Consider the following 14,185-nt stretch of genomic DNA (forward strand, 5'->3'; position numbering starts at 1 on the left):
GAATCTGTACTTACGAATATATTATCACATATACTCGCCTTCTTGGATTCGTTGACCTTTCGAACATCCATTTGATTTAGGGTAGTGGTACCATCTTAAAGCCTCTCATTAAAGGTGCGACTGTCCTTTCGTCAAAAACCGCGATCCGATCGATACACCTCGAAGAAAACAAAAGAACGTCTCGCGACGCTGTTATTCATCGACTCCTTCGTCTCGGTAAAGTCATCTCAAAGTCGCTTCCCTCCTTCGCGCGTGGTTTTTTTCCCGTCATCTCTTACCTGATTGGAGAGATTATTTAAGCCGCGGGCGGTACAAATGGTTTCACCTTTCGTGTCCACGTTCTCGCACTCGGGGGAGCGAGTGCCCTTAATCCACGACGCGAACAACAACATTAAAAGCGACGAGGAAGAGGCAAAGAATGACGACGCGAAGATGAAGACCACCACTTTTACCACCGCGTTCGCTTTCGTCGCCTTTTTATCGGCGTGCGCGTTCGCCGTTTCTTCCCTTCGGGGAAACAAAGGTTCGTCTGGTGTGTCTTTGCTCGGTTCGTCACAGTCGCAATCGGCGAAGGAAACGATCACGCTCGTCACCGGATGCTCCCCGAGAGATTTAATCTACAGCTTAGATTTCGACCCAAGCACGTGGACCGGGAAAGTCGGGGCGAAATTAATCACCTCGGGAATGTCCAGCGAGTTTCTCTACGAAAAAGCTTTAGATATGACGGAAGTCGCGTGCGGCGTGTACAGCGCGGAATACGCCATGGCACCGAACGCGACGTTTGGGTTTTTCTTGTACCAAGTTGGAAATTCGACGACGAAATATATGTCCGATATTGGCGCGCAAGTTGAAAACGGGCCGATTAAGCAATCGGAGATTGCCGCGCACGCGTGGGCGAACCAAAATCAGGCGAGTTTGGAGAACCATTTAGATTCGAGCGGGACTTTAGAGCAAGGCGAGATTACTGATGCGGAGGAAGACGTGCAGTATTCCGATTTGGCCGCGTACAGAGCGGCCGTGGAAAGCGGACACGTTGACAAAAACGGACACTTGGTGACAGAAGCCGATCCGGAGAACATCAAGATGGCGCCGCAGATGCCGGCGGGATACGGGCAAACCGAATATTACGATTGGGGCGCGTGGTTGAAATACATCGTTCACGGGGTCGAACACGCTGAAAACCAAATCGAATGCGATCCGAGCGCAAACACGTGCACGTTACAGCACTGCTCGAAGTGGCAGTGCACGGATTACACTAAGCCGTGTCAAGAAGGCATCACCGGTTGCACGCACCCGAAAGATTTCATGAGCGAGGCGAAATTGGGAAGGTTAGGCACCGTGAAGAGGTACAAGAACCCGAAATCGATGCCAGCGAGAAGAGAAAAGAGGGAGTGGGCGCCAAAAGAGGTGAGAGAGTTGAAGAAGAAGAAGAAGAGTTCTTCAGAGACTGTTCCTTCCGCTTCTTCGTCGACTTTGAAGACTTTGAAAAAGCACGGCATCGAGCAAGTCGGGGAGCGCGTCATTTTAAAATCCGCGCCTTCTTCGTCGACAAAGGCCACAAAGAAGTCACGCAGTCACTCAAAAACAAAAGTTGTCGTCGATGAATACGAGCAACCGTCAGAAGACATCGTCGAAACGATTGTTGAAGACATCGCAGAAGACGTCATCGTGCCAACTTCTAACGTCGCGGCGAGAGCTTTCCACTGGGACAAATCCGCGGCTGGAAGTCGATCCGTTCGAAGAGCGTTGCAATCGTTTCCGTCGATCAAGAACGGGATGTTTTCGTACACTCCAGCGCACACGACGCAATCAACGCCGCAGCTTGGTTTAGGTCGACTGTACCCGTCGAGTTTGATCAACTACATGGCTGATTGTAATACGAAGCATTTGCACGTGACGAACAACGGCAACGCAAACGTGGAGTATTACCCGAGAATAAACGATGTGTCAAACGCGGGTAGGGTGTACATCTTTGGTGCGTGCTTCAACTCGCGCGATCAGAACACGTGCGCGGTGCCGTCGGATACGCATCCGGCGGGGTGTAAAGACGCCACGGCAGGTTCGCAAACGAACACGAACACGGCGACGACGACTGGAAACACGCGAAAAGGCAACGCGGCTGAGCAATCGACGGTGTCAACCGCTACCGATATTGAAGACGAAACGTTAACGAATACGGATGAAACCGGAGATGCGTCGGCGGCGGCGGCGACGACGACCTCTATCGCTTCGCAATACACGCCAATCACCAACGCGAACATCCACGAAGCCGTGACTGAATGCCTGGGTTACGAACCGCTCGCCGGTGAATGTCCGCAGAGTCAATATGGCGTCATGTCCGATTGGGATGTCTCTCGCGTGACGAACATGGACCAATTATTCTACGACCCGCCACGCGTTGGCGGCGATAAGATGAAATCGTTCGACGGTATGCTCGGCGATTGGGACGTGAGTTCCGTCACTTCGTTCGAGAAGATGTTTAAAAACGCTAACGCGTTTAAAGGCACGAACTTGTACAACTGGGACGTCTCGTCGGCGACGAACATGCACGGTATGTTTGAACATGCGGAAAGTTTTGTCGCGAGAATTTCCGGGTGGAACGTCGGAAACGTCAAAACTATGGCCACCATGTTCCAAAACGCTTTGAGCTTCAACCAACCGCTGAAGGATTGGGACGTTTCCTCCTGCAAAGATTTCGCGCGGATGTTTTCCGGCGTTTTCGAAAGCGGTTTCGCGCAAGACATCTCTACGTGGAACACCAGAAACGACGCCAACATGAACAATATCTTTTTCCACAACGATGCGTACGCGGCGAAATTTACGTGCGCGAACGCCGATAGTGGGCCACCGAGTTCGTGCAAAGCAAAATCGGTCTCAGAAATGATCGCCGCGGCGATGGGTACGGACGAAGAGGACGGGAGAAAGTTCTCAAAAAAGCACTCTTCTTCGTCTAAACGCGGCACCACCAGTAGTAGTCATAGCAGTAAGAAAGCGTCATCAAAGTCGAAGAAAGGTAACGACGTCGAGTTCGTTCCGCAAGTCCATTCCACCGCGGATTCCGAGGCGGAGGATATGGTGATGGAAGCGACTGAAGTCGCTCGAGGGGGGAAATCTTTGTTCAACAAGTTCGGCTCGTTCTTCGGAAGTACCGGCGGTAAAAAATCTGAAGAAAAAGACGACGAGTTGACGTACGCGGATTACAACTCCGAAGATTTATACGGCGCGACTTCGCAAGAATCCGAGGGTTTTGATGCCACCTCCGAGGAAGCCGGAGGAGGAGATCAAAACGTCCTCGACGGCGTCGTCGCGCGCGAAGAAGAAGAAACGAAAGAAGAGGAAGGTCAACTCGGCTCGGACGAGAACGAGGAAGAGGAAGAAGAAAACCTCGACGAGTGGGGAGAACCGCTGAACAAATACGCCTCCGACCCTGTGAAGCCTAGAATCATCCGCCAAACCGGTCACGTGGACTTGTTCGGAACTTTATCTTCTTCTTCTTCGGAGAAGAAGAAGACGAAGAAAGCGCTACACAAGCACTAATGCCTCGTCGCGGCGACGAGAGACGAGGGACGAGAGAGGAAGGACTGAAAGTCTCTCCTCTTTTATACACACTGTACACTTAAAACCACATCACGACATTATTATCATCATCATCATTCTTAGACATTAACGACGATTGTTTTAAACCACATTATTACTATTATTATTTACACGCGTACATATCGTCGTCGTCGAGACCGTTCTCTTCGTCTCGTCTTTCAAGTGCGAAGCGATCCCTAAACTGAAGCGAGATTGAAGCCGCGGCCAAAATGCAATCCGTCTGCACTTTTCCTCCCTCGACTTAAACTTGCGCGCTAAAGAGTTGCAGTTTCTGTTTCTTTTTCTTATCATCGCACACATAATGAACACCACTGTTACGAACACTGCGGAGGAGAAACCGCTTTTGGCGAAAGCCAGAGGCGCGTTGGACTCTTCTTCCTCCGCGTCGACGTCTCTCGTCGCGAATGGATTTTCCCGCGCGAGCAAAATGGTTGCCGGCGCGGCCGGTCTCGCCTTGGTCTCCGCCGGGACGCTTTCCGCGTCGAGAGCGCACCAAGCGTTTAACGGTCTCGGTTCTGCGGCATCTGCGGACGTGGTCACGTTAACCTTGGGGTGTTCACCGACCGATTTGTTATCTTTGTTGCCGTTTGAACCGAAAAGCTGGACAAAGGCTGAGGTTGGAGTGAAATTCGTCTCCTCCGCGATGTCGAAAACGTTTGATTTCTCGCAAGCGAAAGAGATGGTTTCGACGTCGCAATGCGGGGTGTACCAACTCCCGTATCAAATGAGCGAGAACAGCAAGTTTGGTTTCTATTTATACGAGAAAGGGAACCCGAGCAATCACATGTCAGACATCGGCGCGCAAGTGAAGGGCGGTCCGGTGACGGAGTCGTCTATTCGAGCGGCGGGGTGGTTGAACGATAAGAACGCGGCGACGAAGAACGCGAAGACGATCGACATCGAGGACATGCGTAAAGCGGCGAAGAAAGACGCGCAAGATGCGGATGCCGCGGCGAAGAGAATCGCGGAGAAGACGTTTCACACCAAGACGGAGACGGTGACGCAAAGAAGCGCGGCGGCGAGCGGCGACGAAGTCGTTTCCAACCTCGGCTTGGTCGAAACGAGAACGTATTCTAACTTTAACGGCAACGTGAGAATCAAGTCCGACACGATTGCTTGCGATGGTTTGAAGAAAACGTGCACGTTGAAATCGTGCGCCGGTGCCGCGTGTACGGAATACACCAAGCACGACTGCGACGCCGGCAAGCCGGGGTGCAAAGTCTCCGCGGATTTCAAAAACCCGGCGGATGTTGCCGTGAGAACGACCGAGGAGAAGAAGTTTTTCCAAGCGACCATGACGCCGCAAGAAAAGACGCGCGAGCAAAACAGAGATATGATCCAAAAAGCGCAAAGAGATTTGGGAACGACGGTGGAAGTGTTGCCGACGAGAAGACGCTTGTTGTCCAAGATTTTTGACATCAAGAACTCCGTTCAAACCTCGTTGCCGGAAATGGGCTACGGTCAATCCCATCCGACCAGAGTTATTAAGTATATGGCCTCGTGCACGACGAAGCACGTCACGGAAGATGCGGAATTCTACCCGAGAATCCACGACGCGTCCAACCCGGGCCACACGTACGTCTTCGGTTCGTGCTTTAACAACAGAGACCAACAAACGTGCAAGTTACCGACAGAAGTCTTGGCGCCGGGATGCCCGGGCTCTTCCGCGACTTTAGCCAAATCGGTGATTAACCCAATCACGAAAACGGCTTCTTTGTCTGGTGACTCGTTGCATTACTTGACGAATGACAACATCCAAATGGAAGTCGCGAAATGTTTAGGCGACGACCCGATTAAAGGCGACTGCCCGAAACAAAAGTTTGGCAAGATTTCCTCCTGGGACGTTTCCAGAGTCACGGACATGTCGCAACTCTTCGACCACCCGCCGTTGAAGAACAAAAACGACCGATATTCTTCTTTCAACGGTGATCTCGGCAACTGGGACGTCTCGCACGTCACGGACATGAAGTTGATGTTTAGCCGCGCCTTGGCGTTTGAAGGAAAGAACATCAACAAGTGGGACGTCAAGAATGTCGAAAACATGTCTGGTATGTTTAAACACGCGGATAGATTCAACGCGATGATTTCTGGCTGGAATACTGGCAAGGTGCGCAAAATGAACGTCATGTTCCAAAACGCGTTTGCGTTTGACCAAGACATTTCTCGCTGGGACGTCTCTCAAGTGAATGATTTCACGAGAATGTTCGCGGGTACCTTCGACAAAGGTTTCGGTCAAGATATTACCAGCTGGAGCGTCAAACCGCACGCGAGACAAGTCGACATGTTCTTTGAAGCGTATAACTTCCAATCGAAGTTTGTGTGCGACCACGTCGACCACGGACCAATCTCCTCGTGCGTCGGCGCAGCCGCGAGCGCCGGGAAGAGCGAATCCGAATTAAAGGAAATGGCCAAGAAGAAGGCGGCTGAAGACGAAGCCGACGATGACACCGACGTCGAAGAGAAGGCATCCTTCTTCGGTAGATTCAAGCATTGGTTGCAAAACTAACTTTTTTCGCGTTACAAGATGCAACTTCATCACCTTTTAAAAATTTTATTATATATGTTGTTATTAAATGTAAAATTATTATATTCCATTACTAGGAACACCAGTTACTAGTTCTCTATCTCTATCTACATCATCACCTTCCTACGCGGCGGCTTGCCTGTGTTTCTCTTCTCTGTATCTATCTATCTATCTATCTATTATGCGTGTATCCTCGTTTTCTTATTCTACATCTTATTCTAACATCTCTCGCGCCAACACGTTCGCCAACACCGCGTCGTCCATCTCCACCTCGTCGCACCCACCAACGCTCTCCGCCAACGCCGCCGCCAACATGTGTTTACACATCAACTTCTCGTCCCTGGAAACCACGTCCCACGTAAAACCTTTACACGCGCAAAAATGGTCCGGGTACGTCAGATGTTGTTGTTGTTGTTGTTGTTGTTGTTGTTGTCCGCCGCCGCCGCCGCGGTAGTCGTCGTTCATCGTCGCGCCGCCACCATTCATACCACCACCACCACCACCACCATTCGTCGTCGTCGTCGTCGTCGTCGCCTTCACCGCGTACACCGTTCGTCTCGATTTTTTCCCGATAAACCTCGTCACCCCTCCTCGACTCGAGGCGACGTCCAGCGCTCTCCCCAAATTCGTCTCGCCAAAGATGCACTCCAAAGCGACCAAATCCGTTTCGCTCAAGCCTTTCTTTTTCTCGCGAATGTCTCTGAATATCGCTCGAGCGATGTTCCGTATCGAGCACGCGTTTTGCACGCCGCGTCCTCCGTGTTTTTCGGTGAGTCGTTCGATGTCTTCGTCTTCTTCTTCTTCTTCTTCTTCTTCTTCTTCTTCATCCTCCGTGTCGTTGTCTTCGTCTCGGTTCGCGTCGTTTCCAATTTTGAATTTCTCTCCCTCCCCGCGCAAAGTTTTATTCGCGCGTTTTGTACTACGCGTCGTCGTCGCGTTGTGACTCGTCGCGTTTTCGTGACCCCCCGTGCCGTTAAAGCTTTTCCTCCTCGACGAATTCGTCAGAGTCGTTCGTCCGAGACTGTCGCCCACACCCATGAACGCCGGGTACGCCGACCCGGAGATGCATTCGTCCTCAACCGTCATGTGCTTCTTTCTGGGGGAAACGCAGATTCTCGTTCGCGCCTCACAGAGGTGTTTGTTGTGTTCGCGCGGCGTGTACGCAACAACAGTTTTAGAGTCGATTTTTACGGGACGCTTTGTAAGAGAGGAAACGACGAGAGAGAGAGTCATGCGCGAGGAGGAGGCGACGCAGGAGAGGAGGAAGACGACGAATACTGCGCGCGTTGAGAAGAAGCACGAAAGAATCATCTCGAAAGGCGAAGAGAGCGAGAACGACGACGATGATTCAGAGGACGACGACTTTGACGGGAAAGACGACGACGAAGAGAAAGACGAAAAAGCGTTGAATGCTACTCATAACGAGAGAAAGATGGTGAAGAACAACAACGACGAGGACGACACTCCCGTTTATTCCGCCGATGCCGCCGCCGCGGATGCGCTCGCGACGACGACGAATGAGACGACGGTTGAGAAGAACGAAACGAACGGCGACGACGACGACGCGACGACGAATGAGACGACGAAAAGGAGGAGTCTTCGAAACGACGCCTACGCGCGAAAAAAAGAGCGCCTTCGTCAAAATCGATTCGGCGTTCCAGCGACGGCGCTCGTGACGTCTGTGGTGCACAAACTCCGCGAAGCGTCTCGAGCGTTGATCGACCACTTGAGCAAAGGAAGAGACGAGGCGGAACGGATATTCGAGAAGATTGGAAGTAGCGCGGAGGAAACGAAGTGCGCCGCGCACGAGATTGAGAACGCGAGCAAAGAGATCGACGACCTGTTGCACGCGCTCGTAGACGCGGGAGTGCGTGCAAAGGAGGAGGAGAAGGAGAAGAAGAAGAAGAAGAAGAACATCATTGGCGGCGGCGGCGGCGCGTAAAGGAATACGAGACGCGCTCCGCTCGGTACGCGCGAGCGGCGAATACTACTATTCATAGCACATACTATCATAGCACGTAATACTAGCACATCACGAGTAGACAGTCGCAAATGAGCGTTCGCACGAAACGTGTTCTTCTTTTGGTGTGCGACTTTCTTGCGTCTTAAAACATTGCGATAAAAGTAGTCTCTCGCCTTCGCTTCTTCTTTTCGTTTGTTTCTTCGAATCTCGTTGGAAACCGAATGTGCGACACAAAACATTTCGACAACAACAACAACATGTCGACGACACCGAACGACCGCGTGGTTGAAACTGCTGCGAAAAGTCTCGATGATGATGACGTCGTTTTAGAGATGATTCGCGCGTGTGCGCACAAAAACCAGTGCTATTCCTGCGGCGAAGATGAATCCGTCGTCGACGAGAAAATCGTCAACGACGAGTGCGCGTACACGTTCGCGTCGCCGTTCGTTCTTTCTCGCGGCGAAAAAGAACAGCAATGTCGTGGGATTTTCGTGAACATGAAAACGCGTCGCGCGGTGAGCAGGAAGTATTTACGATTGGATTCGAGAAAGACGAACAGGCAAGGTTTGTATCTCGAGAGACGGTTTCGGAAGGTTTTCGATGATGTCAAAATCGAGGAAGAAGAGAAAGAAGAGAAGAGAAAAAGTACTCCTATTACGAAACTGGGCGTAGGAATACACGGCGGATTCGAAGAGGAGGATTTCGCGAAACCGAAATATACAGTCGCGAAGGACGAAAGGATCGTCGTGTACGATTGCGAGCGAGACGTGATCTTGGCGGGAATGAAGGTGGATTTTGAAAAGGATCGTCAAACGGAGGAGGCGCGAAACGACGACGCGTCGTCAAAGTTGCCGACGGTTGTTTTCGAGTGCGCGAAAACCATCTCGAAAAAGGAAGGTTACGACGCGAAGAAGGACGTGATGGCGAGTTGGGAGGACGTGCCGAATGTTTCCAAGTATAGCGAGAATTTAGTGCAAGTGAAGAGCGAAGGGAAGACGAGGATTTCGCCGGATCCAAAGACGTGGAAATGTTTTGAAACCGGGGAGACGACGAATTTATGGTTGAACTTGAGCGACGGCGTCATCGGAAGCGGGCGCAGACATTTTGACGGGAGCGGTGGAAACGGGTCCGCGTTGAGACATTACCAGAGCGAAAAGACGAAAGGAAACGAGTATCCGCTGGTGGTCAAGTTAGGCACGATTACGCCGGACGGGGCGGACGTGTATTCCTACGCCGCGGATGAAGACGACGCGGTAACCGATCCCAAATTGGCCGAACACTTAAAATTTTGGGGCATCGATATCATGTCGCAAGTGAAAACTGAGCAAACGATGAACGAGATACAAATCGATAAAAATCGAACGTTTGAGTTCGACGCGATCACGGAGCACGGGAAGGATTTAAGAGAAGTCAGCGGTGAGGGGTTGATTGGATTGAGAAATTTAGGGAACTCGTGCTACGTGAACTCCGTCGTGCAAGTGATGAAAGAGTGCGCGAACGTGAGGAAAGTGTTCGCGGACGAAAAGCAGAAAGAGCACGTTTTTGAAACCGGAAACAGTGGTGGAGCCAAAGCAATCGAGAACGATCCGTTGGCGCAAACCGTAAAACTTTTTTCCTCGTTGACTTCCAGCGAGTACGCGCGGACGAGCGAAGAACTCTCGGACGAAACGCAAAAGAAACAAGACTTGCGAGGATTAGCGGAAGGTTTAGCGCCTCGAATGTTTAAGCGGTTGATTGGAGAAGGTCACGCGGAGTTTTCCACCGCACGACAGCAAGACGCGCGCGAGTTTTTCGAGCATTGCTTAGAGAAGTTTGACAAATGGCAAAAAGACGGAGTTCGCGAATCTCGGTTTTTCGCCAACGAACACGCCGGTGGTGTTGCTCTTAGTTCAATTAGCTCCGAATTTCAATTCGAGACTTTAGCAAGGACCGTGTGCGGAAGCTCGCACAAAGCGAAGTTCGAAGTAGGTTCGCACACAGTTTTAGATATGTGCGTACCGAGAGAAAAGGCGGTGAAAATAGAAACCACCAAAGAGGAACTAGAAACGGCCGCGTCAAAAAGACAAAAGAAGGAAGGCGAAGAGGACGCTCCCGCACCGTTAGAAGTTCCGTTTGCGACGTGTTTAGAAACGTTCACGCAAGAATCTATCATCGAAGACTATTATTCGCCGGCAATTCAAGGGAAAACGTTTGCGACGAGGAAGACGTTTTTGAAAACTTGTCCGAACGTGTTGGCTCTGTGCGTGAATCGATACTACGTCGGCGACGATTGGAGACCGACGAAGATGGATTGCGTGGTGAACGTTCCGGAAAGACTCAACATCGAAAGTATGCGAGTTGACGAGAAAAAAGACGTGGATGCATATGAATTGTTGCCGGAAGACGTGGACATGGATGCGAATGCGGCGGCAAATGCAGCCCCGGCGGCGAATGAAATCACCGCGGACGACGCGATTGTCGCGCAGCTCGTCGCCATGGGTTTTAGCGAAAACGGGAGTAAACGCGCCGCTATCGCGACAAGCAACGCGAGTGCGGAAGTCGCCATGGAGTGGGTTTTTGCACATTCCGAGGACCCAGATTTTAATGACCCGCCGGTGACCACTATGGATTTGAGTAAAGACGTCGACAAAACGAATAGCGTTTCGGTCGAAGCGATTTCGCAACTCGAATCGATGGGATTTTCGAGCGCGGCGAGCCGAACGGCGTTACGCGTGAGTGGGAATAGCAACAGCGTCGAAGCGGCGTGCGAGTGGCTCTTCGCAAACATGGACAATATCGACGACGCGTGCGCGAAAGCTGAACGCGAGTTGGAGGAGAAAGAACAAGCTGGAGGAGACGCGTCATCGACCAATGATACTACTACGAACGAAATAATCGACGGTAAAGGCGAGTACGAGTTATTCGGCGTGGTCAGTCACATGGGTTCAAACACGGCGTGCGGTCATTACGTCGCCCACGTCAAAAAGAACAACCAGTGGATTCTCTTCAACGACGAAAAAGTTGCGGTCAGTGAAAGCCCGCCCCTCGGATTAGGCTACTTGTACTTTTTCCGAAGACTTTGAGCGAACAGAACTAACTACAGTACCGACGACGTAATAGTTTTTTTAATACATCGTCGAGGACTGCGTACCTAAACTCGACGATAAATTCTAAACTTCTAGTATTCCGCTTTGAAAAATGGCCACAGCTTTGGTCGGCTTCGTCCAAACTAATTTGCTCGTCGCCGCTCTCTCGTCGCCCACGCGACTGGCGACGAAATTCCACGCTTTCACTTGACTCGACGGCGAAAACACCGGCGTGCTCGCTATTTTCGAAATCACGTCCAAACTCTCTCGATCGACTCGTCCGAAAATGATATTCTTCCCGTCTAAACTCGGAACCGGCGCCGGTCCAGTCGTTATTATAACTTCACTATAAACGTTGCCATCGAAGGGACTCGCCGTCCGACTTCCGTCGTAACTCAACGCCAACGAAACCGTGCCCGGTTTCAAATGGTTCCCGCGAAACGCCGACGCCTTTGTTAAATCCGCGTTTCGCTCGCCCGCGCTAAACGTCCCCTCCGGTACCGAAACTTGCCCTAAACGTTTGCTCCCGTTCGCACCAAACGCGATAAACTCTCCTTTCCGTATGTCGTGGAAAACAGTTCGGTCGTACGCGCCGCTCTCGACTAACTTGCGAAACATTTTCTCCGTATCTGGACACTTTTTCCCATACAGACCAATTTTCACTCTCCCGATTTTCTCGGCGTCTCCTACCGAACACACCGCGTCTCCACCCAACGCCCTTTCCGCGCGAACGATAGATTCGCACAGGCCGATGTCAAAGTACGCGCAGGACGTTATTTCATCTTCTTCACTCCACTCCTCAACAGACTTTGCGTCGGCATCATTCAACAGAAGGGAGAAAAAGACAACGAACGCGCTCGTTAAAGAAGGAAAGGAAACCAACAACGCTTCGCGTCTTCTGCTTTTCCTCTCATCAAAATTCGTTCTCGTCGCAACAACAACAACAGTCGCATTACTTTTGCTCAAATTCTCTCTTTTCCTCCTCGTCTCTCCTTTTCCTCCTCCTCCTCCTCTGTCCTTCTTCAAAGAGAGCGCGTTCGTGTGAAAGAAAGCAGAGGGGGAGAGAGAAAAGGTCGAGGGCATTTTTTTCAAAGGCACCCTCTTTTTTTTTTTTGAAGACTTTCGTTCGCCTCATTAATTAAAGAGAAGAAGAGCGCAAACTTTTCTCTCATCTCTCTTCTTTGTTTTAGTACACGCGTTTAAGAAGAAGAAGCGCGTAATAAAAGTCGTTCTTATTAAAAACGAAGACATGTCGCCGACGCACAGTAAGAAGTTTTGTTGTTGTCGTTCTTTTTTTGTCCTCCGCTTTTGATTGATGATTTTGATTTCGTTCGATTGAATAATACTACGTAAGGAAAAGCTTGAAAATTGTTGACACTTTTATATATAATATTGACGCTCACTTTCTCTTCTTCTTCGGTCTTCTTTTCCGGCGGTCGATACTACTCACGCGTCGTAAAGGTATATGTTTCGCGAACAATAAAGGCGGCGCGGGAAAAACGTTCATGGCGTACCAACTGGCGTGCGAAGCGGCGCGCGCGAAACCAGATTCCAAAATTTTGGTCGTTGATTTCTCAATATATTCGGATATTTCAGCGTTGTTAATGGGAGGGTCCTCGCGAGACGGCTTCGGGAGACCGATGAAAGGACTACAAGTGGCCGTGGATGCGGTGGATCCGGACAAACGAGCGGACGCGTTGGTTCGAGATTTAGAGTTGGCCGCGTTGAGGAAAAAGTTGAGGAGAGAAGACGAGGAGGCGTCCTCGTACGGTAGCGTGGCCGCCCCGGCGCAACAACATCGATCGATTTTTGGGGCGTATTTCACGCCATCGCCGGGGAGGATCGAGCAAATGAAGAAGAAACAGGAAGAGGAAGAAATTGTGGATTTGACGAAATACGCGGCGCAACCGGGGAAGTATAACGAGAACGTTCCGAAGAACTTGTATTTAATCGCCGGGTGCGGGCAGGAGAGTTGGAGTTTGGAACACACGCAGGATATCGTCATGGACGACGGTTCAGGGCAGCAAGACATTCCTCTGTGGGCGAGAACTGGCGACGAGTGGTTTCCTGCCGCAAAGGAGATGGAAAAAGCGATTTTATCGTTGCCGAAGGAGTTTGATACGGTGTTTGTGGATACCGACCACCTTTCGGCGTGCGTTTTGACAAAGTTGGCTTTGGCTTCGGTGAAATCAGTTGTCGTCCCGTTGTCGTTCGACGACGTCGATTTTAATCGATTGTTTCAAGACGTCACCAAGAACGCCTTGTTCCAAGACGTGATGATTGATATGGACATCAAGAACCAGTTGAAGGCGAGAGTGAAGAAAATGGTGTTCACTCGCGTGGACAAAACGGCGAACAAGCCGACGTCGACGCCGCGAGGCATTCACTCGCCGTTTACGCCCACGAAAACGACGCAGGCGCAAATGGACGACATGGCGCAACAAATGTGGGCGGCGTGTGAACACAGCGAGTACATCAAGAGTCTCTTTTCCGGCATCGAGGATTTAAAACCAGAAGGAGGGAGCTTAACGCAGACGTTCGTGAGAAAGTACTTTTCGACGTTCAAGTTAGTGCCGGATTTGGCCGCGAACATTTCGAAAATGAACGGGGTGCCTTTGTGCGTGATGACTGGGGACACGTATACCGCCGCGAGTGGTTTGAGTGGGAAATCGGACGCCGGGAGTTTGACCGCTTTGAAAGTGGAGTTACAGTACGAGTGCCAAAGCATTTTGGACGACACTTTCAACGCGCCAGTCACGGCTTCGTAAGAAGAAAAGAAAGAAAAGGGGGATAGGTAGGTAGAACAGCAGCAGCAGGAGGAAAAGGAACACATACACACACACAGAGAGAGAGAGAGAAAGAGAGAGACATAGCGCGCGAAACTTTAGTCGCGCGAGTAATATATACGTAATATAACACAGAGAGACAAAAACATCTTTTTGAATTTCCATTCATCAAAGTACATTACAAAAATTTCTTCTATCGCGCTATAGCAGGTAGCTGTACACATATCGTATCGTACATGTATTCCTTTTT

General features: G+C 50.8%; 7 protein-coding genes across 7 annotated transcripts; 5 read left to right on the forward strand and 2 right to left on the reverse strand.

The window, feature by feature from the left end:
* Window positions 1–315: 315 nt before the first annotated feature.
* Bathy08g03860 (lipoprotein) lies at window positions 316–3,537 on the forward strand (the record flags this gene model as incomplete). Its single annotated transcript, XM_007511761.1, has 1 exon — window positions 316–3,537. The coding sequence occupies one exon, from the start codon at window positions 316–318 to the stop codon at window positions 3,535–3,537; it is 3,222 nt and encodes a 1,073-aa protein (XP_007511823.1).
* A 361-nt stretch (window positions 3,538–3,898) lies between these two features.
* On the forward strand, window positions 3,899–6,103 carry Bathy08g03870 (predicted protein; the record flags this gene model as incomplete). The annotated part of the gene is made up of 1 exon (XM_007511334.1): window positions 3,899–6,103. One exon carries the CDS (start codon window positions 3,899–3,901, stop codon window positions 6,101–6,103), a length of 2,205 nt encoding a protein of 734 aa, XP_007511396.1.
* Window positions 6,104–6,334: 231 nt separating this feature from the next.
* Window positions 6,335–7,207, reverse strand: Bathy08g03880 (predicted protein; the record flags this gene model as incomplete). The annotated part of the gene is made up of 1 exon (XM_007511670.1): window positions 6,335–7,207. One exon carries the CDS (start codon window positions 7,205–7,207, stop codon window positions 6,335–6,337), a length of 873 nt encoding a protein of 290 aa, XP_007511732.1.
* A 145-nt stretch (window positions 7,208–7,352) lies between these two features.
* Bathy08g03890 (unknown protein) lies at window positions 7,353–8,063 on the forward strand (the record flags this gene model as incomplete). Its single annotated transcript, XM_007511682.1, has 1 exon — window positions 7,353–8,063. The coding sequence occupies one exon, from the start codon at window positions 7,353–7,355 to the stop codon at window positions 8,061–8,063; it is 711 nt and encodes a 236-aa protein (XP_007511744.1).
* Window positions 8,064–8,341: 278 nt separating this feature from the next.
* On the forward strand, window positions 8,342–11,146 carry Bathy08g03900 (predicted protein; the record flags this gene model as incomplete). The annotated part of the gene is made up of 1 exon (XM_007511460.1): window positions 8,342–11,146. One exon carries the CDS (start codon window positions 8,342–8,344, stop codon window positions 11,144–11,146), a length of 2,805 nt encoding a protein of 934 aa, XP_007511522.1.
* Window positions 11,147–11,233: 87 nt separating this feature from the next.
* Window positions 11,234–12,232, reverse strand: Bathy08g03910 (predicted protein; the record flags this gene model as incomplete). Its single annotated transcript, XM_007511527.1, has 1 exon — window positions 11,234–12,232. One exon carries the CDS (start codon window positions 12,230–12,232, stop codon window positions 11,234–11,236), a length of 999 nt encoding a protein of 332 aa, XP_007511589.1.
* A 166-nt stretch (window positions 12,233–12,398) lies between these two features.
* On the forward strand, window positions 12,399–13,917 carry Bathy08g03920 (predicted protein; the record flags this gene model as incomplete). The annotated part of the gene is made up of 2 exons (XM_007511633.1): window positions 12,399–12,414; window positions 12,611–13,917. 2 exons carry the CDS (start codon window positions 12,399–12,401, stop codon window positions 13,915–13,917), a joined length of 1,323 nt encoding a protein of 440 aa, XP_007511695.1.
* Between the last annotated feature and the right edge of the window lie 268 nt (window positions 13,918–14,185).

The sequence above is a fragment of the Bathycoccus prasinos genome (assembly GCF_002220235.1).
Source record: "Bathycoccus prasinos genomic : Chromosome_8".
NCBI lineage: Eukaryota > Viridiplantae > Chlorophyta > Mamiellophyceae > Mamiellales > Bathycoccaceae > Bathycoccus > Bathycoccus prasinos.